The sequence below is a fragment of the Harpia harpyja genome, chromosome 3, assembly GCF_026419915.1.
Source record: "Harpia harpyja isolate bHarHar1 chromosome 3, bHarHar1 primary haplotype, whole genome shotgun sequence".
NCBI classification, from domain to species: domain Eukaryota; kingdom Metazoa; phylum Chordata; class Aves; order Accipitriformes; family Accipitridae; genus Harpia; species Harpia harpyja.
Window position 1 is genome coordinate 71,434,590 of NC_068942.1, and position 27,847 is coordinate 71,462,436.

Consider the following 27,847-nt stretch of genomic DNA (forward strand, 5'->3'; position numbering starts at 1 on the left):
GAGTTGTCCTGGTGGGAAGGTCCAAGCGTAGCGTGGTCCACCAGCCTACTGCTAGCTCAGGCTGAGAGCATCAATATTCAAACCCCCAGACGGTGATTAATCTGTTCTTGCGACTGTGCCCAGAGACCCAAAAGGCAATTAAGCTGGTGCTGCTGGGTGGAAGGTAATTTCATGATGCTTCCTCCAGATGGCCAGATCTTTTCAGGAGCATGTGTTCCCGTAACGGCAGGACGGGAATAACCATACAAAGCACCATGTGAACAACAGTACGGTGCAGCCAGGATGCTGCATGGCTGTCACTGGGTCAGTGAGTGGATTAGCAAAGGTTGAACAGGAGACAATCTGAAGCATTGCTGGGGAAAAACAGTTGGAGGCCATCTACTGCAAGGACTGGCTTTTCTCTCCAGTTCACTCATCCACTTCAAATTAAGAGCATGGTTGTGAGTTTAGCATCAGAGGGCTGCACCTTCCTGGTGGCTGGGAGGGATGGAGGAGCATCATGGGCCTGCGATGCCCAGGGCTGGCTTGGGTGCCCCATGGCTCGCTGGCAACAGAGTGGTATCCACGTGGTGCCCACGGCACTAAGCACCATGAGCTTTTTAGTGCTAAGTCCTCTGAACACTCACCAGCTCCACCGTGGTACTGCTGAGAAAACATACACCTGATACTGCAGGGCTGTTAATGGTGGCAAGTGAGGGATCAAGACTTCTTGAAGACTTTTCTCTCCAGGGGCTACGGAGAGTAAGGAAGGATAGATATATTATAGCATCACCCAGCTTCACCATTTCGTTGAACTTCACCAGAGTCAGTGGGTTTTTTTCCATGAAGCCCCCTCCTGGAGTAAGGAGACCCTTAGGTTTCCTTTTCTAAGAAAATTAACCCTCACAGCTAGCTTGAGGGTTATGACCTTCTAGCAAAGTTGAAGGAAAATGGTAAATAACTGCACAACATAGTAAATTTTTAAATTATCATGACCTTCTGGGGCCAGACTTCTGGAATCAGCATCGCCCTGATGGCATTTCCAGGAACATGTGTGCTCCTTGAGAGCTGGTGCTGGGAGAGAGCACTGGAAAGAGCTGCGGGGAGAGGGGTGACCTAAACTGTGGGGTGCAGAGCTCCCACAGGGTTGTATTTATTAGCAACTCAGCAGGCCCTGGTGCTAGCTGTGTTTTGGGGCAGTTGACATCCCCCAGGGAGGTCCAGATCAGACCCCATCCATGTCAGACCTGCCACCTACCCTGGCTGCACCCCAGCCGTAGCAAGCCTGTCTGTACACACCAACACCCTGTAAATGCCTGGTGGAGGAGGCAAGTACTGACCGGGATGGAAAGAGTTTACCTGGGCTTTGTGTCCAAAGGGGCTTTCCAAACCTCAGCGTGTGCCTGAGTAAATAGTTCCCTCCCTTTGTCCCCATTGTCACCCTGCCAGAGTCGCAGAAGCCTTACCCATTGTGGTTTTCCCCAGCACAGCAGGGCTGTCTCTGGCTTAAACGTGGCTTTGAAGAGCCCAACGATGAAAAGCTCAGCACTGGACCACCTGGCTGGGGGAGGCTTCAGGCAGGACTCCCCCTGTACCATGGAGCAGCCCCAAATGATGCTGTGCCAGTCCCATCTCACCATCAGGGCATCTTCCCACCAGTCCGCACTGCCACTCTTCCCTGTTTAGTTGATCATAATTATTCCCACCCCACATACATTCCATCGCCTGGACACAGAGCCTCTCCCAGCCGTAGGGAAGTTACGAACCCCTCTGTCCTCCTCTGCACAGCACAAAGTCCAAATGCCACAGGACTTCATTGCATCAATCTCTCACTAAACCCTCTGATCTCCCCTATCACACTGACAGGTGACTAGCTGGCAGGCTTCTAAAGCAAAGAAGTGCAAGTTGCCCATGGCACAGTGGCACCTCCTGATTTACCCCTCTTGCTTCAAACAGGGGCCTCAGCCACTGCCCGGTGTGCCCAGTGGGACAGCCTGGCTCACCTCTATCTGGGCACCACACGCTCCCCAGGGTTAAATCACTCACACCACTCAGTTACAAGCCAAGTGACTGTGTTTAATGTCATTTAAACCTTCCAGACCCCTTTTTTGCTCCTGTGCATTGAGTTGCCTTCAAGGTGCCCAAACGCTCCGGGGATGGAGGGATCCAGGGCAAGTATCCACAAGGAAATAAGTGCCCCTGGGGCAAAGTGAGGGGCAGAGAGGTGAATATATAAATGTATAACCACGAGACACAGCGCTTCCTGTCCCTCACCCACGCCTGGCAATCATTACTGGGACTGAGCTGCCCATGACCTTCGGAAACGGGGCAGAAGGGGGTGAAATGCAGCCATTCTCACACGGCAGCTCTGGGGCTGCTTTTGAACCCCCACACCCAGATACCACAGGGCTTCACCCCACCAGGGCAGGACCAGGTGCCAAAAACCTTCTCCCCCCAGCTACCCCAGGCTGGCTCAGCCCAGCAGCTCACCGTGTTGTCGCGTCTCTGGTTTCACCTCTGTCTGTAGGGTAAATGATTAACCTTGAATCTTGGAGCTCGTTCAGCATTTCTCCCCAACCTCTTCCTTCTTTTAAATGCCCAGACATACTGAAAATCAAACAGTGCCCAAGTCTCTCCTGGGGAGCAAACAGGCAAAGCTGCTGGCGGTCTTGGGCAGGTGGGGACAGGCCTTTTTTTCGACGTCCAACAGCCTTTTTCCAGAGGACGAAGGAGGATAGAGAGCAGCGCCATGCCCAGAGGGACCCCCTTGGCCGGCCCAGGTGTGCGGGACAGTGCTCCAGTCAGCTGAGGTGGGCGAGCTCCCCCAGACCCCTGCCCTGCAGAGCTGCCCACCCACCACCCCATCTCCCCAGGATTTCCTGTGGCACAGAGCTGCTCTCGGTTTCTGTGGATCACGTCTGTATTATCCCAGCTCCACTGTGGAGAGGATCAGTTCGGTTGGTACTGGGGTATGTATCCCTTCTTTCCTTGGCCGTGGGCTCATATTTTATGGTCCTCCTCCCTGGCTTCCTCCACCACACAGCTCACCCCTTTGATCATTGCTGCTGCTCCACTCTGGCCACAGAGCCCCCAAGCAGGGTTTGAGCTAGGGACTCAGCCCCCTTCCTACTGAAATCCCTGGAAAATGGGGTGTCCTCCTCTCCCTCCCACCTTCCGTATGGGCTGTTATGGGATGAGCTCCTGAGCAAGGCAGTGAATGATTAAATATTCCCCTGAGAGGGTGTGATGCAGGGTCTGAGCCCCACTGTGCGAGCAGCACTGCAAACCCATGGGAAGATGCACTCCCTGCAGTTTATAGCCCGTGAAATAACCATGCGCAAGGGAGTGAAACAATGACCAAACTCGGACTGAGGAAGGATGAGATCTATTTCCAGAGTCCCAACATGTCTGTTTGCTGCAATCATATTTCAATCTCTGGCTCCTGTGAGCTGGACAGACCTGAGACAGGCAGTTCCTGGGTGACCTCAAGCAATAGCTGCTTCTAATGATTTAAACTGATCGCTGAGCTGCCTTGAGCGTGCTGTGGGGAAATGTCACATTTCCCATCCTCAGAGCCCTGCAATGTACAATGTCCCCGTGAGCGGGCCGTGTTAGCTGCTGACCTGGTGAGAGCCCTTTGCAAGGGAGGGAAGGCAAAACCTCTGTCTCTTTCCCCTTCCCAAGCACTTGGGCCAGCCCTCAGGGTGGGCAGAGGGGAGCTAGTCTGTCTGCAGCAGGGCAGGAGCTGAGCAAGTGCAGGGAATGTGACTACAGCCCAGTAGCACTGACAGGAGCACTTCTGTTGAAATCTGAAATCTCCTGCAGCATCCCCTGCAGCTCACACAGGGGCTTGCTTGGCCCTTGAGATACCCATTCTCAGCACACCAGGATGCAGTGCTCTGAGGCAGGATGAGTGATGTGAACCTTTACTGCATCGTACAGCCTCCTGCGCTGTAACCATGACGATTTGGAGTGTGGAGATTGCTGTGGGTTTGGTGGAAGGGGCTAGAGCAGAGCTTAGCCACCAGCCGGGGACCGCTCATCCCTGGGCCACCTTCTAGCAGCAGCAGCAGGTCAGGGCTTGAGCAGGGCAGAAGCAGCAGCACGACCCAAAGTTGCTGTATCCACATCAGAAAGTGGCAACATCTCAGTGAGACTCAGGAAGGGTTATCATTCCTACATGGCTGGAAATCCACCTAGAAGAATGGAAAGTAAAAACATATCCTGTTACCAACCAAAATGGTATGTTTACACAGATTTCATCATCTCTGACGTTTAGTGATTCCTTCGTGCTGGAGAAATAGCTGCCACTTCCCTGATTTATGGAGTTAAGTAGAGCTTTCCAGAGCTAAAAGCAGGTCAGCACCTGGTATCTGTGACTAGAGAGATTGTTTCAGTAGCTACAGGCTAGAACAACTTGCTCTGTCCTTGTATTAGGCACAGGAAAGGGATGGGCCAGACTTTCAGTCCAGGACTGACTTTGGACACACAGTAATACCCTGTTACGAACATCTCATCTAATTCTGCTGTTTTATGCAGTTCAGTGATTACTGTCAACCTGTTTGGAAAACTTCTTATTGAAAGACAAGATTAATAGAAATACAGAGTCAGACCCAAGGAGCGTGACCTCAGAACCAGCCTCACCGACGAACAGTGCAGGGGAGGAAAAGATGGAGGTTGCTTCTGAACAAAGCAGCCCAACTTTGCATAGCAGGGACAGTGGGTTCTTTGAAAGAGGTATTAAAACAATGTTAAGCATCCGGAAATCAAAACAAAGTCTGAACAAAGAGAAAGGAAAGGAAGGTACCAGCACTTGGAAAGGAAAACGACTTTCTTTGCGATTCTCCAAGAGCTACGAGGAGAACAAAACCACGATCTGTAATGGTGTGGAGGAGATTGGTAAGAAGATAGAAGCAGAGCCCATTCAAGGAAAGCCTCTTTCAGGTAAGAAGCATAACCACCAGTGTAATTTGCTTGGCAGGATATACATAACCTTCAAGTAATTTACACTTTGCAAGTCTTGCGCCCAACAGAGGTGCTAAAGAACAGGCGTCCCATTACGGGCAGAGACAACTGTCACCCCTTGCACAAACACATTGGGGCGTTACCTGGCCCAGCCTGGGCAGATCACCTGTCACTGAACATGCTGCTGTGTGGCCTCCACCGCGTTAGTTTAAGCATATCAACAACCTACCTATCAACCTATCAGCTCACATATCAGTGGACATATCGCCCCTCAGACATATCAGTCACCAATCTGCTGAGCACAGTTTGGGAACTGCTGGTCTGACAATATCTAGAAGTGCAGTGTGGGCTAATCCTACACTATTGCCTGCATTTTACTTCTGGACAATTTCTGCTCTTCAGCGCTCAGACTGATGGTCGCCAGACTGTACTCTGTAAGTTGCTGCAGGGCCTTGGTGGGGAAAAAAGATGGTTTGGATGTGATCTGGTTTGGCACCTCTAACTTGGTTCCTAATCTTAGAGACTGCCTTGTGAATAGACCTCCACAGGTGCTTTGCTCTCTTACACTGAATTCCCATCTATTCTCACAACAGCAGTGCTGCAAGTATTTGTTCAGTTTGTTTTCCTCAGGCTGGTTACTCTCATGCATTTTGTCAGCATTATATAGATAGGTCTTAGTCAAATTATAGTAACTACCTTCAGTGTAGCTCTCACCTTTCCGCAAATGGGGGCAGACTGCAACGACTTTGATCTTGGTTTGAGCACTGTTCTCCACCTTCTCAAGGCTGAGGTACTACAATGCATGCACCAGGAGATAGACTGAGGTGGGTCAACATGGCTCGACCTTTCCTCAACCTAAATTTCTAGAAAGAAATTCTTGGTCTACTGCATCGGATGTCATGGGCATCGAAGGGCTGACATTGTCTCGCTGCTATAATGTGCTCTTGTCTCACTGCTGTAACGTGCTCTACTGTGCCATGAAGTTATTTACTGCTTTGCACTGATACATTGTGAGGTTGATAAGCTGGATCTGAGCCCATCTCATAAACTTTGCTGGTCTGTTCTCAAAGGGTCTTAGATGAGAAGCAACAGGAAATGTTACCATAAGCCCTTTTCATCTCCTGCAATAAACAAGCTGAGGAATTGCACGAATAAGGCTCATCCTGTGCCCAATAATTCGTGATTGACCTAGACTAGAGCAGCTCTGTCAGAAACATGTCCCATCCTGAGATAAATATGGCAAGCGATGGAGACTCCACCATGTGCACCATTAAGCTGCATAATGGTTAATTGCCTTTCAATTGTCTTCCTTCAACTACCAGCTGGCTGATCTTGTATTGCTAAATTAAAGATCCATTTAGCACCCAATATCACCTCCCTGACTAATTATCCTAGATGGTGATTAAATGTTGTTTTCTCACTTTGATAAACAGAACAGAATGTATTCCTTTAGTCTCTCACTGCAAGCACTTGTGCAAACACAGGTTTTATATTAATTTATCTAGAAGAGACTAAGTTAATTGGCACAATCTCCCTCCCCTCTGAGTGCAGAAGCAACTGTAGCTCCATATAGGGACTCTAAGCTCTATGCATTCTATGCTGCATCAATAGTTGGGTTATTTGGTGTATTTCCATCTTCATACAGATACTCTCACGCTGTACAGACTATTTGGTGCATATGGTATAAAATTTGTGTGCAGACAAGCCCAAGGGCATAAATTATGGGCTATTAACCAGTCCTTCATATCTTCTCTGAGTGCTCTCCAATTTTTCCATATAATTTTATATGTGTATGTCCCAGAAGCAGTGGCCACACATGCCTAAATAATACCCTTTCCCTTCTCCTCTTTAATATTTGCCTTATGCCCAGTATCACAGTGGGATCTCCTGTTCAGAGCATCTGTTATGATGCTGGAGATGGTGAGAGCTTCCTGGGGCCTCTCTAAAGCTAACAGTGCTCTTGGATCTCCTCAACACATGGCAAATACTTCTTATGTTACTGGCAAATAGGCAGCGGTTCTTGCACAAGCAAGGCATTGAAAAAGAAATGGGAAACTCAGTAGACCTCAGCCACTTTGGGGGTAACACTATTTGGTGACTTTCCCACAGCCTCGGCCAACACCAGCCAGTATTGGTGCTGAGGCAAAGGAGGTAGGGAAAACCCACGTGAGACCTGAGCACCAGGAGAAAGCACTCGCAGGTTTGGATCCCCCTCCGGTGCACACACCTCCCAAAACCAGCCAGGGACAGCAGCGCTCACTGCTTGGAAGACAAATGTCACTGGTGAGAGGCAGTGCTGCATATCTGACTGTAGGTTTACATAGAGGTGGTGAACACCCAGGTCACCCAACCCTGAACCACCACAGGTGGGTGAACTTCACATACCTGGCATACTTTGGCATTTCTCCATTTCCTTCTGCTGGGACCCCGGGACCACCATCCCAGAGACTGTCCTCACTCCCCAGCCAAAGGGTTATTTCAGATTGCAATAACTGCAGGGCTGAGAAGCTATGGCTTCTGGTCCTCCAGAAGTCCCTCTTTTTGTTGAGACAAGGCTGAGGACCACAAGCAATCACAGAACATCTCCTAAATGTCTGGAACAGCTAAGAGGCCAGCCATGAATGGGCCAGTCTCTGGCTTGCTACCTCGGTCGCTATATCTCAAGGAGTCATCATAACGCAGATCACCAGCAACAACCTCTGTAGTTTGCATTAGCATTTTGCTCAGCCCTCAGAAATGCAAGAGCCAGTTTGGCTGTGACATTAGTTGATCCTGTGTCTTAGGAAAACTCGATAATGCACAAAATCAAGACAGGAGGGAAGCCTGGGGTTTGCCCAAGGTTACATCTGAACCGGGAATGTTTCCAAAAACATATCATCAGGAGCATCCCCAAGCCAGTATCCCGCTCCCCCAGTGCCTTGGTATCTCTGGAGGACATGCAGGTGGGTAGGCTGGGGCCAGACATGACCATCCAGTGAGATGTCTGACCTGGGAGCTCAGAAGGCCCAAAGGGGTCTGTCCTGCTGTCCTCCCTCCCACCCCTCCAGCCAGACCCCTGAGCACTCTCCCTGCCTTCTTGGGCAACACACTGAAATGCCCTTTCAAGCCAGAGATGCCAGAGCTGGGCTGCACCGCCATGGCCAATTCAGCAGCAGAGTGTGCTGGGCACTCTGGTATGCTGGGAAACAAGGGCATCTGTGCTAAAGGAAATCCTGCTGGTAGGGTATATCCCAAACTGTCCCTGCTGCCAGTCCCACTTCAGCTCCACACTAACAGAGGGGCAGAGCCAGAGGCAGTTTTATGCAGCCTGAGACCCCAGTGTCCCTCTGTGCAGCCTCATTAACCGTTGCTTGAGGTTTTCCTGCAGGGCTATAATCAGTTTTTTGGATATCTCCTACCACTGAAACCAGTAGTTTAGAGATGTGGCTCAATTTGCAGCGATTGCATTTCCATTGCTTTCCTCTCCTGTGTCAAACAGGAGCTGGAGAGACGAGGGGGGTCAGTCTCAGGGGCACTGCTGGGACCTGGCTACTCAGAGCAGCCCTGCAAGCCTCCCTGTGAGGCATCTTGTCCTGTTACCAACCTGTCAATCGCCTAATGCCCGCTTTGTCCCAACCCCTTCCCCCCATTCTTTCTGCAGTAATGGAAATCAATGAACTTATTCAGAAAAGGCAACTTTTGGAAGCATTTGCAAGCATCAGGTACTTGGAAGATGAGACTATTGCTGAACGGGATGCTGAGAAATACCAAGATAACCCCCAGGAATTTGTACGGAAATCCAAGGATGTGGATTTGCTTTATAACTCTATCTCAAATGCGATCCAGTCCATTGTGGTGGGAACGCTGGAGCATCCCACTGTAGAGGACACTATGCTGGCCTCCCTGGTGACTTTAATTGCTTGTGAAGAAGCAGCTCATCCTAACACAGGCAATGCTGCTGGTCCTGGGTTGGACTTGCTTGGCACGCCCAGAAAGTGGAGGGAGGAGTGGAGGGAAGCTGTCAACGAGAGTGCTAGAAAAAGAGTCCTGAGGATACCCATGGCATCGAAGGAAGAAGAGAGTTCTTGGCTTGATCTCCACTTAGGATTCCTCCAGAAACACCTGAGTGAAGACTTACTGAAAATCAAGTTATCAGTAAAAAAGTGCTATCCGGAGGAGTACCAGGTGTGTGACACGTATGTGGAGGCTTTTCACAAGGCCATTGCCTCACACTTGCAAGATCTCTCCCAGAGACCACTGGAATTCAATGAGCTCTACACCTTACTCGACTGGGTGGCCAACACCTACCGCAGGTAAGATGCTGCAGTTGCCACATTGCTTCAGCCTCTTCCAGAGACCGGCAGGGCTACAGCGTGCTTTGAAAGCACCAAGCTATTTTCAGTTTCCTGAGTGAGGAAGAAACACAGTCTCTTCTACAGTAGAGCCAGATAGCTAATCTATTAATAGGTGGGGACAAAGGTTTGTAAATAAAACACTTACTGCTTTTCACAGATCTAAATTACCTTGTTTTCCTCCCCTCTCCCACTTGCTGTTCTCACATGCCAGGAATCTCCTCCTTGCAGCTCTGATAAACCTGCTCCTTTTCTGCAAATATTTTGCAAGGTCCAGCAGCTGCGCAGTGACTTTTCCAGGCACAGGGAGGGACCTGTGGGGGAGCCCTGCCTTCTTCCTTTTTAATTAAAACTGTGATGCATTTGGAAACAGGCCACGTTACCCTCCATGTTCAGGGGTCAGAGTTGTCTCAAGGAGGTGCCAAGACAACACCATGTGGAATTAGCCACAGTAAAACAAAGGCTCTGGCTCAGACATGTCCACTAGTTGAATGGAGGTCCATGTTTTTAGGACCTCTTAAAGCTCCCTGTAATTCAGGGGTGACTAAAATATTCTAGGAGCTGCATAGACATATCAAACACCATCCTCAGGGCACCCTCTGCATGTGGGAGTAAAGGCAGGAATTCTGCACAACAACAGTAAAAACTGTGATGCTGGACATTGCCTCCTTTTACAGCCAAAGGATACATCTAAGATAGGCACCTGTAGAAGGTCCAGGCATTGTTTGTCCTCAGTTGTTCACTGGGCTAGACCACAGACCATCATCCCAGCCCCAGAGATCTCCCAGACTAAAACCCAACAGAAATACACAGTGGGGTGGGAAGGAGAAGAGAGGCAACATCCACAGGAGTTGGGTCTGGTAATGAGCATGTAAAAACAGCCATGTCAAAGCAAAATGGTGTCTGCCCCAGTAGCTGGTCTCCAGGAACGGCCTGAACCAAGGAAGGGACAAACGCAAACCAATTGGCACCCCTCAAACAAACAAAAAAGGGAGTGAAGGCAGGAGTATCGACACTGAGTCAAACAGTGGGCAAAAATGGACAGGGAAGGGGCAGTGGTGGAGCAGGGCAAGCAGCAGCAACACTTGCCCAGAGCACTCCTAGCCTGGGGTAGCTTTGGGGTCAGGATCATTTGTACTGCAGATGGTCTTTGTTTTGAACAGCCCTCGACAGATTTCTTCTGTGAACTTGTCCAGTTGCTCCCAAAACCCCATTTACAGTGTGGTGACTGTGATGACATGTGTGTAACCCCCTCAGCATCATGGCACTGGCTGACCAGCATTATGGCAGGACCGCTATGGGAGTGACACTCCCACCCGTTGTCCTCCCTCACGTGTCTCTGCTGATCTCATCTGGAGGGAAATTCCTGCATGTCCCCAGCCCCTGGGAACTGTACTGCACCCCAACATTGCAGGAGACAGGGGAAGAAACAAGCTTCAGCAGCCTGGTTCTGCACCAAAGTGCCTCCATCGTATTTCTCTAACTTGCTGAGAAAGAGCTTATTAAGATCGGGTCTTATTGCAGCGTTTTGGGCACTGCTTGCAATCACCTTGCTGGGATGGGCTGTTTTCATTTGATTTTCTCATTCTCAAAGAACTTCATCCCCTCTTGGGACCCATCCCAAAAAAGAAGAAACTCTCTGACCCAAACTCATTATCGATGCTACAATTCAAACAACTGGGAAAAAAGGAAGAGGGGAATAAGCTCCTCGAATATACATTTGAGCCACTCATTTCAGTCATGGCAGAGAGTTTGTATTTAAATCTGTGGTGTCCTTTTAAATGAACAGCAGACTCCTGCAGCAGCTGGGCTGTGCAATGCTCCACATGTGCAGGTGTACCTCTCTGGGAAATCTGAACATTGACTCCAGGACACTATCAGCATGCTGAGCTTTTTTTCTGCTGAGCAGTCAGTCACTCTGCACCAGCCTGACCTTGTACAGTGCAATCCTCACTTGGATCCAAACCTAACCGTGGGCTTGACGCTGGTTTGGCAATGGGAACGCTTTTTGGTGGTTGGGCAAATGAGCAGGCTGTGTGTAGGACATGGCCGCTGTGTTCCCTGCTAACCAGGTGACTGCTGGCAACAGTCATCAAGTGCATGAATATTTTCTTCTTTCTGCTCTCCACTTTCATTACCCTGAAAGACGCAATGCCTCCACGGTCCATGGCAGATTGCAAGGGTAGCACATTCAATTGTACGGGCTAATAATGGGTTTCTCGCCCCAGAGGGAGAAACACAATCACTCCTTCCCTTTCCCTGCCTCCCCGCTAATCAGCTGGCGTCATTACACCACAATCCAGAGGAAAGTGAGTGGAAAAGTTGCGAGTCAGCTGAGTGCACTTTGGAGTCAGACTCTGTAGCTGCAGGTCCACCCACCGCTTCCATCTGCGGAGGAACCGTGGTGCTGCCATGGCCTGTGTCCCAGGCATGGGAATGCCTTCCAGAGGCTGCCCTGCGCAGAGCAGGACCTGCTCTGCCACTTCCGCTTCCTAGGGATAATGCACAGGGAAAAATAACAGGATGACATAAGCCGTGATGTGACACCGGAGAGGAGCCAGGGAGATCAGCTAACTCCAAAGCAGCACGCTGCTACAGGAATTACCCTGAAAGGCATTTTGCAAGCTTGTAGTCAAATGAATCAGCTTCAGGTTGTTTATTTAAAAAAGTAAATTCTCATAGCACTTTTCATGTCCAAACAACTCAGAAGTCTCATGATTTCTAAGGTGGGCTGGAACCTTAGATCATTTTGATTTTGAATAATTAGGATTTTGAATAGCAAGGAAAGATTTTCTTGTTAAAGCTTGAAAACAAGCATCACAATTTAAGCTTTAAGTATATTTCTCACGGCTTAATAATTATGTAGCTCATGCCACATGAATATTCCATCAGTTTACTCACACTCCAAGGCAACATAATTTGTTCATTTGAATCTTTCCAGTGAACTCTTTCTGGGTCACCCTGATCTCAAACCAGAAGTTAAGCCAGAAAACCTGTCCCTGCTGTTAACACCAGCTGATTGGGATAAACTGAAAAATGACTACATCGCTTCTGCAAAGGTGAGAGTTTTGTCCTTGTCCCCACGTGCCCCCCAGGGAAGGTATGGGAGCCCCAGCCTCCAGGGCAGAGGTCTTGGATGGCTGCATCATGGTTTCTAGCCCCACCAGGTGCTGAGTCCTGCCAGCACCATGCAGAACGGCCTTTAATCAAAAGCAGAAAAGTCCTGAACACCAATTCAGGGACAGAAGCAGGCCATGGGCCCGAACTTGGGTGATCACAGAGACAAAGGGACTGTACCAGACCCATACAGTATGGCAGAGGCTTACCGAAAGGTCATAGCTGGGCTTCATCAGACTGAACGCATTGCAAAGCTAGATGTAAAGGCATTTTAGCTGCTACTTTCACAGCGTGTGATCTCCTCCAGCACATCCGAGGTTTGCTATAGGCAGACAACTTTGGGCATGTCCCTGCCAAAGGACCTCCCCATGGTTGAGCTCCTCCTAGGAAGCCCCTTCTGCAGCTGTCTTTCTGCCGTCCTTGGCTGGGACCCTGTGTGAGACTACGTGCTTTCCTGGCTCTTTGCTGGGCTCAGACATCTTCTAGCAAACCATTTCTGAAACAGGGCACTGCTCAAGGTGAGCTCAAGGTACCCAGCTGAATAAAATCAGTATTGCTCCATTGTGCTGGTGAAGGATCATTTTGTTTCACCGGCAAAAAGATGGATTTATCAGGAGGACTGAACAATGCTGCCACTTACCTGAGTGGCTGTACCACCAGAAAGGACTGGTTTGATCTTTAATCTTGACCTTGTGCACTACACGTGCTAGAGGACTTTGCAACCAACCAGTCAAACAGCTGACACTATTTCCCTGCCAAGAGAATGATTCTCCCTTGATTTGGGAGTACCTTGCCCCCACACAGCACAGCTCCTGATTTTTCCCGAAATCCTGTGTAGACCGACAGCATCTGGAGCAAGACCTTTGACTCTGCCTACCTTTCCACACCGCACGCGTGAGCCTTACACACGTGCCGACAGAGCAAAACACAGCGAGCCGCTTTACTCATGCTTGCTTTGTTATCCTGAGCTGCATGTTTCCTTCCTACGTTTAACATTTAGGGGAAAATCAAAAGTTATTTTGGAAACATCCTGCGACTGGAGGTCACAGAGAAGTGGGAGAAGGAAGTTCATCCAGAAGTGAAGGAAAACCTCTACCACTCCTCAGTCTCCTTTGATATTCAAACGGTATTTAATTAGCTGGGGCAAAGTGTGGGGGGCTCTGTGGCTCCAGGGAAACTGGATTGTTACCTTCTGGCATGGAGGTACTGCCTCCTGCGATAATTTATGTTAGTCACGCACTGGCAGAATACATTAGAGCAGAAAATACCATTTATTACAACTTTTAGCTCTCCCGCTTGCCTTCTAGCTGCAAATTAAACCTGCTGTCAATTGTGTCAGCAACATAATAGGCAACTGATTTTAAAGTCCTTAAATCTCTTTGATTAAAAAGAAAAAAGAGAGAGGGAGAAAAAGGCAGAAAGAAAACGTTTGTTAGAAAAACCCCTTGGCTGAAAGAGTGACTTTGTCCCGGGGCTGTGGCAGCCACGGAAAGGCCGTAGGCAGTGACAGCCACTCCAATTTAAACAGTACAAAAAACAAAAGCTCCTGCTAGCTTTAGGGACTACAGGGTAATAACTCCAGGAGGGGTTTGGATTCATTCTCCTCACTCAAAGGGTTGAGTCATTTCAATTAAATAATACCAAAAAAAAGAGAGGGAGAGAAAAAGAAAGAAAATCAAAGAGTTTTGCCTGCCGCCGTGACTCTTTTTCCATAGAGGAATATTACACGCTGTGTGATCACCAGGAAGGAAGGTCTGAATTGGATTAGCAGATGGGTAGGATGCCTCAAGAAGCGCCAGAGCGGGACAGCAGCCTGCCTCACTCTGGAGAGGCAGTCGGGGTTGTGGGAATGGGAATTAGGGAGGAGTCCCAGTGCAAGCAAGATTTCGGGCTGATGGCCGACCCTCTGTGTGGCCCCGGTGTCACTCCTGGGAAGGGGGCTTGTGTGAGCCCCCAGGGATGGTGCTTATAGCCACCCTCACCATGAGGACAGGGGAACAGATCAGCTCCTCTTGGGCATTGGGTTGGGGATTGACCTCTCCAGCAAATCACCCCAAAAGAGGAGGATGGCACCAGGGCAGCTCGGGGCTCCAGTCAACACTGCGTCTAACTCACGCTCAGACAGCGGAAGGACACTGGGCCTTTAGGGATGAATGATTATGCCACAAATCAGTTTGTGCCTCTTGGCCCATTCTGGATTATTATTTTTAAAACTGCCAGAAAATAATGAAAACCACCTGGCAACAAGTCAGCTGTTTCCTCCTTTGCTAGGCGAGTCATTTTTATTAACTAAAGCTGCATGAGAACCTTGTGAAGGATGTTTCGCCTGTGCTTGTCCCATTCACTGGAGTTTTTTTGTGCCCTTTTCTAGATCATCGGGGAGCACACGAAGATATCTGGAGCAATCAGTAGAAGCCTGGAAATGAAAATGCTTGAGCTGTGCCTGGCAGAGCTGCACGAATTCATACCAAGGTCATTGCCGCTCTGGGCAGCGTATTCCTTCCAAATGAGTCCCACATTGGTAAAAAAGCAGGGAAAAGGTCCATGCAGTGGGCCAGACCTGGCACTGAGCAGGCATAGGCCTGCTCCTGGGAGAATTAGAGATCACAATGAGCCCAATAATGAGCAAGCTGCAAAACAACTTGGAGGGAGTCATAAATAGACCCAGATGGGACTCTTGCAAGTCCCAAAATCTGAGGTCAGAGCTCCAGGAAGGAGCTGCTGGCTGGAAAGGGATGGGACCACTGTGGTCCCATCCATCTGGGACCATTGTGATATTGGATGCTGGTTGCTTGCAGCTGCAGCCATGGGCAAGCAGCAGTTATGGACCCCCAGAGCCTGCTTGCCCAAAACATCATCTATGTGTCCCAGGGTGAGTCCCACCAAGAGGGTTTTCTTCTGCATGCTGTGGCTGTGGGCATAGAAGTGGCTGATGGGACCCTCTCTGTTACACCTGGGCAAAACATATAGCTGGGCTGCCTTCTGAGTCTTTCTAAAATTTACCCATTGTCCAAAGGACACAGGACCCTGCACCTTTGCTGAAATGACAGTTTTCTGCTTGGTAGTCCCCGAGTTATGGCCTCAGCTCTTACCCCCTGCGACATGCTTTGGGAATGCTCCAGGGAAGGTTTTTGGCTTGCAGAGGGTCCTGGCACAGCAACACGCTGTCTGACCTCTCCAGTGGGGCTCTCTTTTGGGGGGTTCATGGCCGCTTGCCGGAGCAGCAATCTACAGAACAGAAAGGCTGTGCGGTGTGAATCAACTCTGAACAAGATTAAAAATAATTTCGCATTAACCTTTGAAGTTTCCCACCTCTGGCAGGCGCTGCGTGGAGAGTTTGCTAGTAGACGTTTTGCAAGAGTGAGGGTAAGGAGCCCGAGCATTGCCTTCTTAGACTGTGAACCCAGGGCATGGCAGATGTCCAAAGTGTGCTAAAGGCAATGCTTTCCCTTCTAAACCCTCATGTCTAATAGGCCAGCAGTCCACGCTTGTCTCCCATACCCTGAGTGAGCAGGGTAGTTCAAACCAGCTATTTGGCTTTGAAGTCTGCCTGGGTTTTGAAGGAGAAACCCAGTACTAATGTTCTGTTCTTTATTTTTTTCCTTTTTCCCCCCTTTTTTCCCTTTTTTCTTTTTTCTCTTTTTCTTTGCTCTTTTTCTTTCCTTTTTTCTTTGTTCTCTTTTTAAATTATTTTTTCTTTTTTTCCAAAACAAAATTGGTGTAAAATGCAAGCCGGGGCACCAAGGGTTCCCAGATGAAAGGGTCACCGAAACTTAAGCTTTTTCTTAAACAAACCTGAGATGCAAGCAGCTGAGGCTGGCCTGACAAAGGCCTTTTACCCTGACAAAGAATGGGACAACGAGGCAAAACCTGCCTGAGCATGCAGCCTCCTGCCAGCAGTGCAGGTCTGGGTGTAGAACAGCTGTCAAAGCCCTAAAAGATGTGCTACACAGAAAACAGCTACCTGACACACCATGCTAGGATTACAGGGGGAAAATGCTGCCCCGTTCCTATTCACCTTCTGTTGTAAAATCAGCCCTAAGGTAAATCCTTTCCTTGTGTGCTTAAGAGGACACATATTGTATTGCCTGAAAAGCCAGAGAAATGAAGGACCAGACCGATGACCCTGAGCACCACGGCCACAATTAATCCCTCATTGTGAGGTAAAGTCAGAGATTTGGCGTGCTGAGATCCCTGGCATCTCTCCAAAAGTGCTGTGTGCCTGCTCAGGCGAGCGCACCCTAAACCCATAATTATCTACCATCTATTCCCCTCCAATGCACACGCATGTTATGACAGCTGGAAAAAACACGTCCGCATACAGAGGGGACAGTTTGGGCCAGCCACCGGTGTCTCCTGACATCGCCGTGTATGCAGATGAGCCATCCTCAGTACCCCACCGTTAGCATTACCTGTGTGTCTTCTCCCGCAGGTTCGGGGAGGAGTTCGTGGCGTGGAGCACTGCCCGGGACAGCCCCATCTTTGCGCCCTATTTCGTTGCCTACGTCAACAGCTTCCACGACCTGGCGTAAGTCCGCTCTCCCTGAGCAGAGCTGCCGCGTTGCTGGGGTCCGGGAGGGTGGCAGTGCCCGGAAAGGAAAGACCAAGGTCTCCTTGGGGTGCACCACTGGGTGCTCAGCCTCCAGCCCTTCCTCACCTCGCAGGGGGATGTTCCCCAATAGATGCAGATAAAAGTCACAAGGATGAAGAGACAGAAGCAGGGTTGGATCCAGTGCTTGCGTGAAAGCTTTAAACTCATTTTTCAGCCCATCTTTTTCAGCCTCAGAGGAGGGGGTTTTTTTCATTTTTTGTCCTGGAGGTTAGCAGTATAAACCCAGCAACATGGTTTGAAGGCTACTTTTGGCACCGGGCTGGAGGAAACTCTGTGAAAGCCCTCAACCTGCAAATAAACCCCTGCCATCGCTGCTGGCAGCAGGAACTTCTAGGGCTTTGCTTGTGTTATGAATTAGTTATTTAAAGCCATCCATTGAAAAGGCCTCTGGTGAACAGATATGCCCACCAGCTCTGACTATCAGAGAGTGCTTCCAGGAGAGGGACACTCTCCCTGTAAGCAGGATGGTGCCAGTCAGTGCGTGTCCCAGGGTCTGGTCCATCAGCCCAGTGCCGTGGCACACGACGACCTTGCAGGTCCCACCGCGCAGCCGCCGGCACAGCCGCTGCAGCCCTCCTGTGCCAGCGCCCCGGGGCACCGAGGCTGTTCGTACAGCACCTGCGCCGGGGGGGCGGTCTGCAGCCACGCGGGGACACGGTCCACCGAGGCTCCGGGGGCTCTTCAGCATCTGGGGTCATCCCTGCCGTGCAGGTGTGGTGCTTCGGAGGCCAACCGACACGGCGTGAACGCCTGGGGTCTGGCCACCAAAAAGCTTGGGTTGTTATCTCCAGCCCGTGCCGCTGCATCGCTGCCTGGCCCGGCCTGCGGCGGGGAAGCTCTATGCCAAATATTATTCAGGGGATGCAGAGGATTTCGCGTTGCAGCGTCTCACAGGAGCCCACGGCTCCAGCCGCAGTGAGCACTACCGTCGGCGAGTCTCTAGATGGCACGGTCTCTCCAGCAATGCTAACCTCGCCGAGGAGCTGGCTTTCTCTGCCTCCTCCTGCCCCTGCGGAAAATGGCTCTGCCGTTCCCCGCTGCGGACCGGAGGGGTGGCGAAGGGGGAAGCCAGCCCCGGGCAGGGAGCGGGCAGGCGTTTGGGTGGTGGGTTGGCTCCGCGGGGTTTATTCCTGAGTCGGGTTAAGTATTCGTCAGCCTGGGGTGATGAGTTGCTGGGCAGAGGTAGGTGACCTAACAGCATGATTTTGTGGATGCTGGACCCAGATTTCAGGTGTTCAGCAGGAGTTACGGACCTGACCCCCCAGCCTGGGGCAAGAGGGATACTGTTAGCTGTTTTGTAGTCGTGCCTGGGCAGCCTCAGACATATAAACTAGCTACCAGGCAGCGGCACGAACCCGCCGTGCTCTGTGGTCACAGCAGTGGATGTGGCACGTCCAGGGAAGCTGGGGGACCACTAGCATTTTGGCAGTGCTGCCTCAGTTGCCCCCGAAGAGTGTTTCAGCGGGGCAGGGATGGAAAGTGAGAAGAAAGCCAGGAGCTCACAACGCCCCCAAAACCCGCGCATACTGCTGGGGATTTCATTAACCTCTCAGAAGTTGTGTTTTCATCCTCATCAGTGTGAAACCTTGCAGAAGTACACACTGTCCCTAGGAGATTCCACAGGTTTCCACTTCTGTAGTTCACAGTCCCAGCCGCTGCTGATAGACGCTGCGTGGAGTGAGTTAGCCGGGCTCTGGGGGAGGAAGGGTCAGCAGCTTTCCCTTCTCTGGCTTTATTATTTATTTCTCTTTTACCCCATATGACCCTCTGTGCTCTCTCAGACACCTGGCCATCATTTAGCAGAAGTGTTGCTCAAGTGAAAAAGTAACCAGCCTACGCAACTGCTCTGCATGGTTGAATTGTCCCACCTGATGACGAAATAGGTAGTTTTTTAGGCACAGTTACTCAGCTGTGATTAATTTTCAGTGTATAGGATTGTGCAAAAAGAGTTCTTACTTTGACCCATTAAGTGTTTCCAAGAGGAAGTACTAGATGTGCAAATTTATTTAAAAGTAATGCCCAAGATGCCAATCTGGATAAAATGCTTAGGACAGTGTAATAGTTTACATTTTAACATTAACCCGTTGGTGGTGTCTCTCTCTCTCTCTCTCTCTAGGTCAGGGTTAGAAACGGTGTTTAAAGTCAACACTGAGGAACTGCAGAAGATTTTGGCAGCTCTGACAAGGAACTTCACAAATATTTTTTTAAATAAATTAAGAACAAAAGCACAGGTAAGAGGATCTTGGGCACATTAGTTCCTAAATATAAGGGGTATGTGCAGGACCACTGCAGCAGCTGAGGGCCATTGCACTTCCCTTGTCTCGCCAACTAGACCTCATTTTGCAGCGCATGACATCGTGGTCCCTCCAAAATGCATTGTGCCTAACATTCACGGAAATCCTCCTCAACCCAAAGTGACACTTCCAGCATCCTGGGAGTTTTTTACTATGAGCAATGATACATTTGTCAAGCTGTTTAACTTTAGTACAATGGCAACTAAAAAAAAAGGGTGGCTTCCAGCATCTCAGGCAAAGCAGTCAGGGAAACCTTATCCATAGTGAAGCACCGGGGAAGTCAGCTGGACACCACCAGTGGGACATTTTTCCTTCTATCCCAACATTTGGATTTTTCAGGACTTTAATTTACTCTTACTTATTTGTAGATCTGCCATCACAGTCTGTTATCAGCCTCTTCAGACAGGAGAGGATTCATCCTGGCAGAGGTGATTTTTCCAGGCTGTTTCCATGGTGAAGAAAGACTGATTCTTTCAGTGTGAGGATGCTAAAGCTCTGGTATCAGCTGATAAAGCTCTGATATCAGCTTAACTTATGTTAAGAGGCCTATAAGGCAACATGCTGCAACGCAGTTTGTGCTTCCCAGCTCTGCTCTGAGCCAGCTGGGGGTCCACTAGCCCTAGCTGGTATAACACAAGAGATGGAGCAAATTAAGCTTTGATGCCACCCCTTTTCACTCATCCTAATTCACTTTTTAAATCACCAAGCAAAACTTTCAGAAACCAAGACAGTCACGCAACTGCTCCAATCTAAGCCAAGCCCGCCTGGCCAAGGGGACTTTCCAGTGACTGCAGAGCATGTCTCGGAGACTAAGTGGCAGGCAAGGAAGGAGTCAAGCCAAGGCATTGAGCAAGAGATCTGAAATGCCGTGAGAACTGAAGGCAGCCAAGGCAAAGCATTTCTAAACAGCCCTCCAGAAGGCTGGGAGCACAGCAGGAGGGCACAAGTGGGGGAAATAATTGGGAAGGAGGTTGCCAGGATTCTAAAGACAGAGATCCTGAGAGCTAAGAGGAGAAAAGTACAAAGGGGATGTGTCAAAGAAGGGATATTTTGAATTTGACCCTTAGGGGAGTCTCTTCCAGGTGCCACCAGAAGCCTTTAGCAGATATTGCTGTGTTTCTATGTGGAGGCAAGTTAGCTCTAGGGACCTGGCAAGGGAAATAGCCCACTGGGGACACTTCGTCAGAGCACCTTGAACGCAGGGCAGATGGGAAATGGTGCCATCACTCCCACGTCATCAGTGACCATGAGGCATCAAGTCGGGGATGCTCCCAGCTGCTATTCCCGCCCCCCCTGCATCAGAGCAATGAGCAGAAGGAAAATCCCAGTGAGATTTTGTGCAGACACATGGGTCTGGAGGGAGTAGAGACAGCCCCCTGCAAGTGCTGTGAGCAAGAGGAGCTTGATTTCTGTGTGGAGAAGACTGGAGGGGTGATGGATTACTGGGCTGATTTCCAACAGATTTACTACCAAGTGACATGTCATGGTCATAGCTGGTGCAAACCCATTTAACACTAGCATACCTGGTTGCATACCACAGCCTGTTCTAGCCATGCCTGAGTTTCATCTGATTAACATTCACATCTGTTTCTTCATCCATACAGTAGGGATACAAATTTATTTACCTAAAGAAATATAGCTGGTGGATTAGAAGGTGGTACAGAGCAAGGAAATGAGGTGTCCCAAGTAAGCCTTAAAGCAGCATCTCCTGCTCAGGGAGTGATTCTTCTCCTGTCTGCACTGGGGTGCCTACCCAGAAAGGGAAGTTGCGGGTCTGAATTCCCTGGGGTGGAGAGAGAAACCCAGCCTGCTCTGTGCCCCTGGTGCCTAATTCCTGGTGAGTCTTCATGCGGAGTGGGTGCTCAGTCGGTGCTCTGTGCTTTTTGGTTCAAGGCCCCGAGCAGGCTTACAGCTGGCTGCCTTCAGCTAGTGCATCAGCTAGTCTGAATATTACTGGTGCCATCAGTGGGTTGGTCTTTTTTCAGCCACTCCTTAAGAAAATCCTCACCAAGGACTGGATTTTGGCGACGGAAAGGCCAGACTCACTGGCGTTGGCAGTCTCGCAGTTCTCCAAGCACCTGCAGCACATGAGGGAGCCCATGGGGCAGGTAGGCGGCTGATCCCATGCCCGGGTGCAGTGATGCTGGGGGGGGTCCCACTGTCATTTGCAGGCTGTGGTCTGATCTGCAGACTCCTTTCCAGTGTCGGGGGCTGTTTATAATTGTGGGGACTGTTCACGTGGGGGAGTTCAGCTACTACCATACTTACACATGAGCATAAGCAACATCTTTCCTTTCTGTAGTTTAAATACGGGAACTGATTTCTTTAAAGAGGAATAAAAAGCTTTGGTGAACGTTACCACTGAACATTATAATTCCATGAGTCATAGGCTTATGTGCTCCTTTCACATCTATGTAGCTTTGAAATAAATGGGGAGGTGACAACAGCTTTGTATTTAAAATCTGCAAGCACCATCAAAACCTACTTTTAAAACAATCCTAAATATTGCCCTTTGCTACTGAGGACCTGTGAGTGAGCGGCTGCGTGGTGTTTAGTTGCTGGCTGGGGTTAAACCACAACAGTCCCCAAACTGCCAACACAAAATTATGGGCTATTTCAGTGTGAGGAGTATTTCCATGGCATTCCCTTGGGCACTGCCATTGCTGTCTGCTGGAGCAAGGGGCTGCCAGCTGCCAGCTCCCTTTGGCAGGGCTGGCCTGGGCAGCGTGTGCTGATGGTGTGCTGCCTTCGTGTATCTCTTCCACACCCTTGGCTGCTGCTAAAGACCGAAAGGCTTCCCCTGCCCTCTCTCACTCTGTGGCCTTGCATGGGAACCACAGAAAAACCACGAGGCTTGCTTTTTTTAAACAGGAACTTCTACGTGATATTCATAAGTACGTGGTGAGGGAATACATCATGCAGGTCATCAAACCCAGACGGAAAATGAATGCGGAGACACAACAGCAAGTGAGTGAAAAGATGAACCAGGAAGCCAGAATCCTTAATAATACACTCATTGATCAGGTATGTTAGTTCCCTCCTGGCATCCCCTGACTTCCCTGTTCCCAGAGGTGCAATATCCCTGCTTGGCTTCCCGGGGACTGAGGTGGCAGGCTCTCGAGGAGGGCAAGCCTCAAGAAATGTAAAAATGCCTAAAAGAGAGCAAGCGAGGTGGTTACTGCAGGTTCATGGTGTGGAATTCCAGCCCGGCGGCCACCCTGCACTAGTGGCTTGTGTGTGCTCAGCTGGCAGCTCTCCGCGTGCAGCGCACGGTGTTTTAACACACTTCCAGGTGCACGGGCACTTTGCGTAGGATGGTTTGTGTGCTGTAGGATCCCACTCATCCCATGGCAACTTCCTGCTGGGTGTGTTCCCTTGGGCCATGGGACGCACCTTGTCTCCCAAGGATCCCTACCCTGACTACAGCTCAGGGAGATGAATCCGTCGAGAAGGTCCCTCCAGGCACGCAGTCTGCAGACAGGAGGGTGATGGGGAGAAAATTGTGGCTGTTGGTGTGTTTTGTGACTAGGCAACATCAGCCTGGGATTTTCAGGGAAGCCAAAGTTGAATTAATTGGATTTTGCAGAAAGTCAGGTGTCCGGGGCACCAAGTCCCACTGAGGCAGATCCCTCTCAGAAATGAAGCACATGAAACTATCAGGCACCAGGAGGTGAAATCTCTGGCATCTGCCGCCGTGCCAGACTACAACCACAACGCCCTGCTCAGGGTCTGGCTAGCTGGGGTGCTCATGAGCATCGGGGAGCTGGCCGAGTCAGGCCCCAGCGGAGCTGCCGGGGGTACCTTGCCATCGCCGCCCAGTGCTGCCTCGGCCAGCATCCTGCTGCCTCCCAGCAGCACGCTGCGCACCCGAGGGCAGCCTGTCCAGCCTGCAGCAGTACTGTCTTACACCAGTAAAAGCATCCTGCTGCTGTGCTCTGCACTGCAGGTAAAAAGGCATTTTGCAGGTGCTGTGCTCCCCCCTGACATCCCTGTATGCCTCCTTGTTTGCAGGGCTCTGACTCTGACTGGCTTCTTCCCGCCATACACCACATTGCCAATATAATTGGGGAGAAGAAAAAAGACAGGATCAAGGAGTACGTCAAGGAGCTGTGTCAGGATTATCCAGATATCAGGTACATGAAATGGCAGATGCCAGAGCTGCTGGGCTCCATCCCAAACAGCACGAGCTCGCCCCGTGCCTTGGCCAAGCTCTTCAGCTTCTCTTCTCTGCTAGTAGCTACATGTTAGAGGTGCCAGCAACAGGGAGAATCCCACCTTATTTTTCTTTCTCTATGACCGTATCCTTTCTCTTTTTTCCCCTGTCTGCTGGGTCTTATAATGCACACAAGTTACCTCAAAAGCATTTTCATTTTTGAATAGAATAGAATAGAATAGAATAGAACAGAACAGAACAGAATATTTCAGTTGGAAAAGGCCTACAACAATCATCTAGTCCAACTGCCTGACCACTTCAGGGCTGACCAGAAGTTAAAGCATGTTGTTAGTTGTCCAAATGCCACTTAAACACTGACAGGCTTGGGGCATTGACCACCTCTCTAGTAAGCCTGTTCCAGTGTTTGACCACCCTCTTGGTAAAGAAATGCTTCCTAATGTCCAGTCTAAAGCTCCTCTGACACAGCTTTGAACCATTCCCTTGCATCCTATCACTGGATACCATTTTATTGCTCCAAATGAACCTTGTTTCACTGTAAAGCTCCAAGTTGCTTTTCAGTTCATTACCAGTATTAGCCCAGCTTGCCAATTTACAGGCTCCAGCTTTAGAGCAAATAGTTTGTCTCCTGTTCCCAGGCTCAGACCTCAAAGTGCAGCACACATTGACACAGTTCAGCTACAGTTTCTGAAAGGCCTTCAACACAACCACTACATTTTGGAATAAATTACAAATTCTTTCTTTTGTACTTTCCATTTGCTGTTCCAAAGCAGCATCTGCAAAATTTAAGGCTACTGGAAAAGTAAACAAACAAAGTGACTAGCTCTGTCTATGGCTAGGCAGCTGCATATCAGAAGTTACCTCCTGTGCTACAGCTCTTCTACCAACTATTGAGGAGGAATATCAGTGGTACAGCTTGCAAAAAAATTCCATTTCATCAGAGTCATTTCAGAAAAGGACTAAAGGTTTTTGCACTGAGTTACACAGTTCCTGCTGGATAACAGTTATACAATCAAAATAAACCATAAATTTAACAAATTGCTCAGAAAACTGAAGTGGACCCTCAAATATTCAGAAAAAAATGACATTAAGTATATTTTCTTCTCCCCAAAACTAAGGCTCAAAATTTTTCATAAGTATATTTAACTTAAGTGGGTCAGTTATGCTTCGGGCTTATCTGTGTGAAGAAATTCAAACATGGACTTGAAAAAGAATAATTGTTCCGGAGTCATTTCCTAGGTGAATACATGTATCCTACAAAAAAAAAAAAAAAAAAAAAAGCCTTAATCCCAGTGGCCAGACTAAGCTGATGAAGGAGGCAGTGCCTGTTCCGGGAAGGATGGGAGAGGTAAATAATGACTAGTCAGGCTTAGCTACTTGAAGACAATTTTCCAGGCAGAAAAGCCATTTACAAGGCTATGATTTGTGGTACTTTTTCATCATTAGCCTTAGACTCAAGCCAGGTCCTCTTGGTTGATCTGTTTCCTGGCTTTCCGTTATTAAGTAATACTATTTTTAACAATTAAGTTTGGAAAATAAGGCAGAACCTGCTGGACCTGCATTGCTTCCTGTTCAGGTCTCTCTTAATTCTTCCCCTGAGCTCTCGGAGACATTGCTGAATTTGTATATATCAAGATTACTGGAACAGGGTATGTTTCCAAGTTGGCTTTCCCAGCTCTGATCTAATTAATGCCTGTCAGCTTCCTAAATATTAGCACTTCCATTACTCAACTCAAAATAATCATTAAATAAAAGGTCTGCAGCCTCTCAGGAAAACTTGCAAAAGACATCACGTGTGTGTGGAGACGGAGGAGGAAATTCCCCAAAGCACCAGCAGCAGGAGCGTGTCCCACCAGCGCAGAGTGTTAGGAGCTGATGCTCGCTGGCTCGGTACCTCCGGCGGCTGCAGACCCCCGTCCTGGTGGCTCCTCCAGTGCGGTGAGGGGACGTTCCCCAGCACTTTGCCATGGCCTTGCTCCGCCTCTGGCATGGTTGTTGGTTGCTTACCTCTGGGCTGGTTTTTCTTGCCAGGACTGAGCGAGGTCTTGTTTGGTTTCTGCAGGAAGGAGCACGTCCTGGCAGTCCTCGCGCTCCGGGGCCTGGGGTGCGCCAGGAGAGCGGCAATTTTCCAGCAAGGCTACCATGTGTTGGAGAGCCCTGACGGTAGGGAGGACAGCACGCTCTTCACTGAAATTGATGCCCCGGTGTCCATCAGCTGCTTCTAAAACAGAACCAAAACAGCAGCCAGCATCTTCCCTCCTCCTACGCTGCCTCTATGGCACGATCCAAAATCTGCTACCCCACCTCGCTCCTCTGCAAACAAAACTTTTTGACGGCCATGGGAAAAGAAGTAGTTTTCTGAACTTGCTAGCCCGAGTTCAGAAACCAAAGGCAACAGACGTGCCAAGACACTGACCTCCTGCAAGAGCTCCTGGGCAGCAACTCCAGGCACTGTGTCCACCCTGTGTTCAATACAGATTTTATTGCTAGGAGGCTGCTCTGTTGTTTGGTCCAAGTTTGAGTCTCTTTTCAGAGAACAGGAGAAAACCAAAAGGAGTTCACTCAGAGCTATATTAAGGCTTGGACTGTGCACTGCATAATTATACAGCAGCAGAGCAAGAGCCTCCTTCGTAATTAGTGTCCCTGAGCAACTGAGGGGCAGAGCTTGGGCAGGGATGTGGTAGTGCCCAAGTTTTATTTCCTCCCCTGTGAACCAGCTGGCTGAGCTGGCATGACACAAGGTTGGTGACATTGTGACCTGATGCCACAAACCACTACCTGCCCAAGGAGGAAAACCGTGGAGGGTAACCAAACCCCACAGCTGGGCTGCGTAGTGCATGGACCACTCTGCGCTCCAGGATGGACCCTGTGGCCCTTCTGGTGTTTCAGCAGATTTTCCTCATTCATGGGCTGCCTTGCAAAACTCCTGTTGGACCGAAGACCTGTTCATGCCATCACAGCCTCTCTGTGTGGGCAGACATGTCTGGATCAGACATGCCATGTGGAGGGAGGCTCCGAGTCCTCCTTGCCCTGGGGAAAAGGGCCACCATGCCCCTAGTCCATTTTCTTGTATGTTCAAACATATTTTAACAAATCTGGTACAATCTGACCACGGTATGAAACCTCATGTGAGGTGGACAGGCACAGTGCTACAGATCAGATCCTCATCTGGGGTAGACCAGCATCACCCCATTGATGGACATGGAACACCACCGGTTTAACTCCATGACGGATCAAAAGCGTTACATCCAGCATCTGCAAGGGAGACTAAAAGAGACATCCAGCAGCCTACGGCCGTACAAATCTGATTTTATTTAATCCAATTTATCCTTTAGGTTGCCCTCTGCAGGAATTAATCCAAGACTCTGTATGGAGACATGTTTACGATCTATCAATTAATGTGATAAATGTGGACATGGCATAGCCTTGAACACTAATTTGTCTGCTGCAGAGCTTAGAGCATCAGTAGTGAGCATCTTTCGTTTCTTTTGCTCTGGTTTGCACCAGTATAAATTTCAGCCTGGGTGAGCAGCAGGTGCTGGTGACAAGCCAAGGGAGCTGTTCTGATGGATAAGAAATACAGAGTGCACCTTTAATTCACAATCATCATATGAAAATTTTTCTAAGGTAGACTTGCTACCTCCACAGTCAAGATAAGTGTTTTTCTAAAGATGGCTTTGAAATATCGGGTATAAATTGAAAGCTTGAGGCAGGAAATCCTGGGAGGAATTTTCTGCCCTGCATCATTCTTCAATACAGCTCATGACAATTCCTGCAAATCCTCGGCTTGGTGACTCTCTGTATTTGCTATGGAGAAGGAGAAGTAAAATATCATTTGCATCTCCCGTTAGGTGTGCAGAGCTCAGGAACACTTTGGAGCTCCCCTTCCTTGTCCTGGGGACATGGTGCAAGCAGGGAGCCCTGGATTACCCCATGGGTGTGTGAGCTACATCCCCCATCCCAGCAGAGGGGAAGGACATCAGCACTGAGAGGTTTACATTTAATGTCAAAAGCATTGACTAAGTAGGAGAGACGAAAAGGGGATTTCAACTTTTGCATCTTCAGTCTGAGACATCTAATACTGTTTTTTCAGAGAAGTGCAGGATCTGAGGCACTAAAGCCTCAGTGGGAGTTTTTGTGCATCAGAAATTTCCCTCTGCCCTGTATGCACCTCTGATCCAAGCACCTCACGCAAGGCATCTGTGGCACAGAAATTTTCCCAAGCGCATTAAATGTATACTGGGTTTTCAATCTTATTATTTTACTGGCAGTGTCTCCACAAAGCAGCTGCCTTTCCTCAGGCTCCAGCTGTCTGGCCCTGGGATTAGATAAGGCCCTTGGCTTCTGTTTTCTAATAAAAGTAAGTTGCTACCCTGAA

At 49.4% G+C, this 27,847-nt stretch overlaps 1 protein-coding gene across 1 annotated transcript; it reads left to right on the plus strand.

The window, feature by feature from the left end:
- Positions 1–2,564: 2,564 nt before the first annotated feature.
- On the plus strand, positions 2,565–27,847 carry EXOC3L4 (exocyst complex component 3 like 4). Its single transcript, XM_052783259.1, has 12 exons — positions 2,565–2,948; positions 4,519–4,923; positions 8,585–9,236; positions 12,217–12,334; positions 13,393–13,518; positions 14,764–14,864; positions 16,825–16,920; positions 19,121–19,235; positions 21,284–21,406; positions 22,170–22,322; positions 23,310–23,431; positions 25,532–27,847. Exons 2-12 carry the CDS (start codon positions 4,650–4,652, stop codon positions 25,692–25,694), a joined length of 2,043 nt encoding a protein of 680 aa, XP_052639219.1. The 5' UTR covers positions 2,565–2,948; positions 4,519–4,649; the 3' UTR covers positions 25,695–27,847.

Excerpts from the sequence above, each read along its gene's own strand:
- EXOC3L4 (XM_052783259.1), top strand. The coding sequence starts at position 4,650 with ATGGAGGTTGCTTCTGAACAAAGCAGCCCAACTTTGCATAGCAGGGAC. Across the intron at positions 13,519-14,763 it reads TCTCCTTTGATATTCAAACG|ATCATCGGGGAGCACACGAA; the intron begins GTATTTAATTAG and ends GCCCTTTTCTAG. Across the intron at positions 19,236-21,283 it reads AATTAAGAACAAAAGCACAG|CCACTCCTTAAGAAAATCCT; the intron begins GTAAGAGGATCT and ends GTCTTTTTTCAG.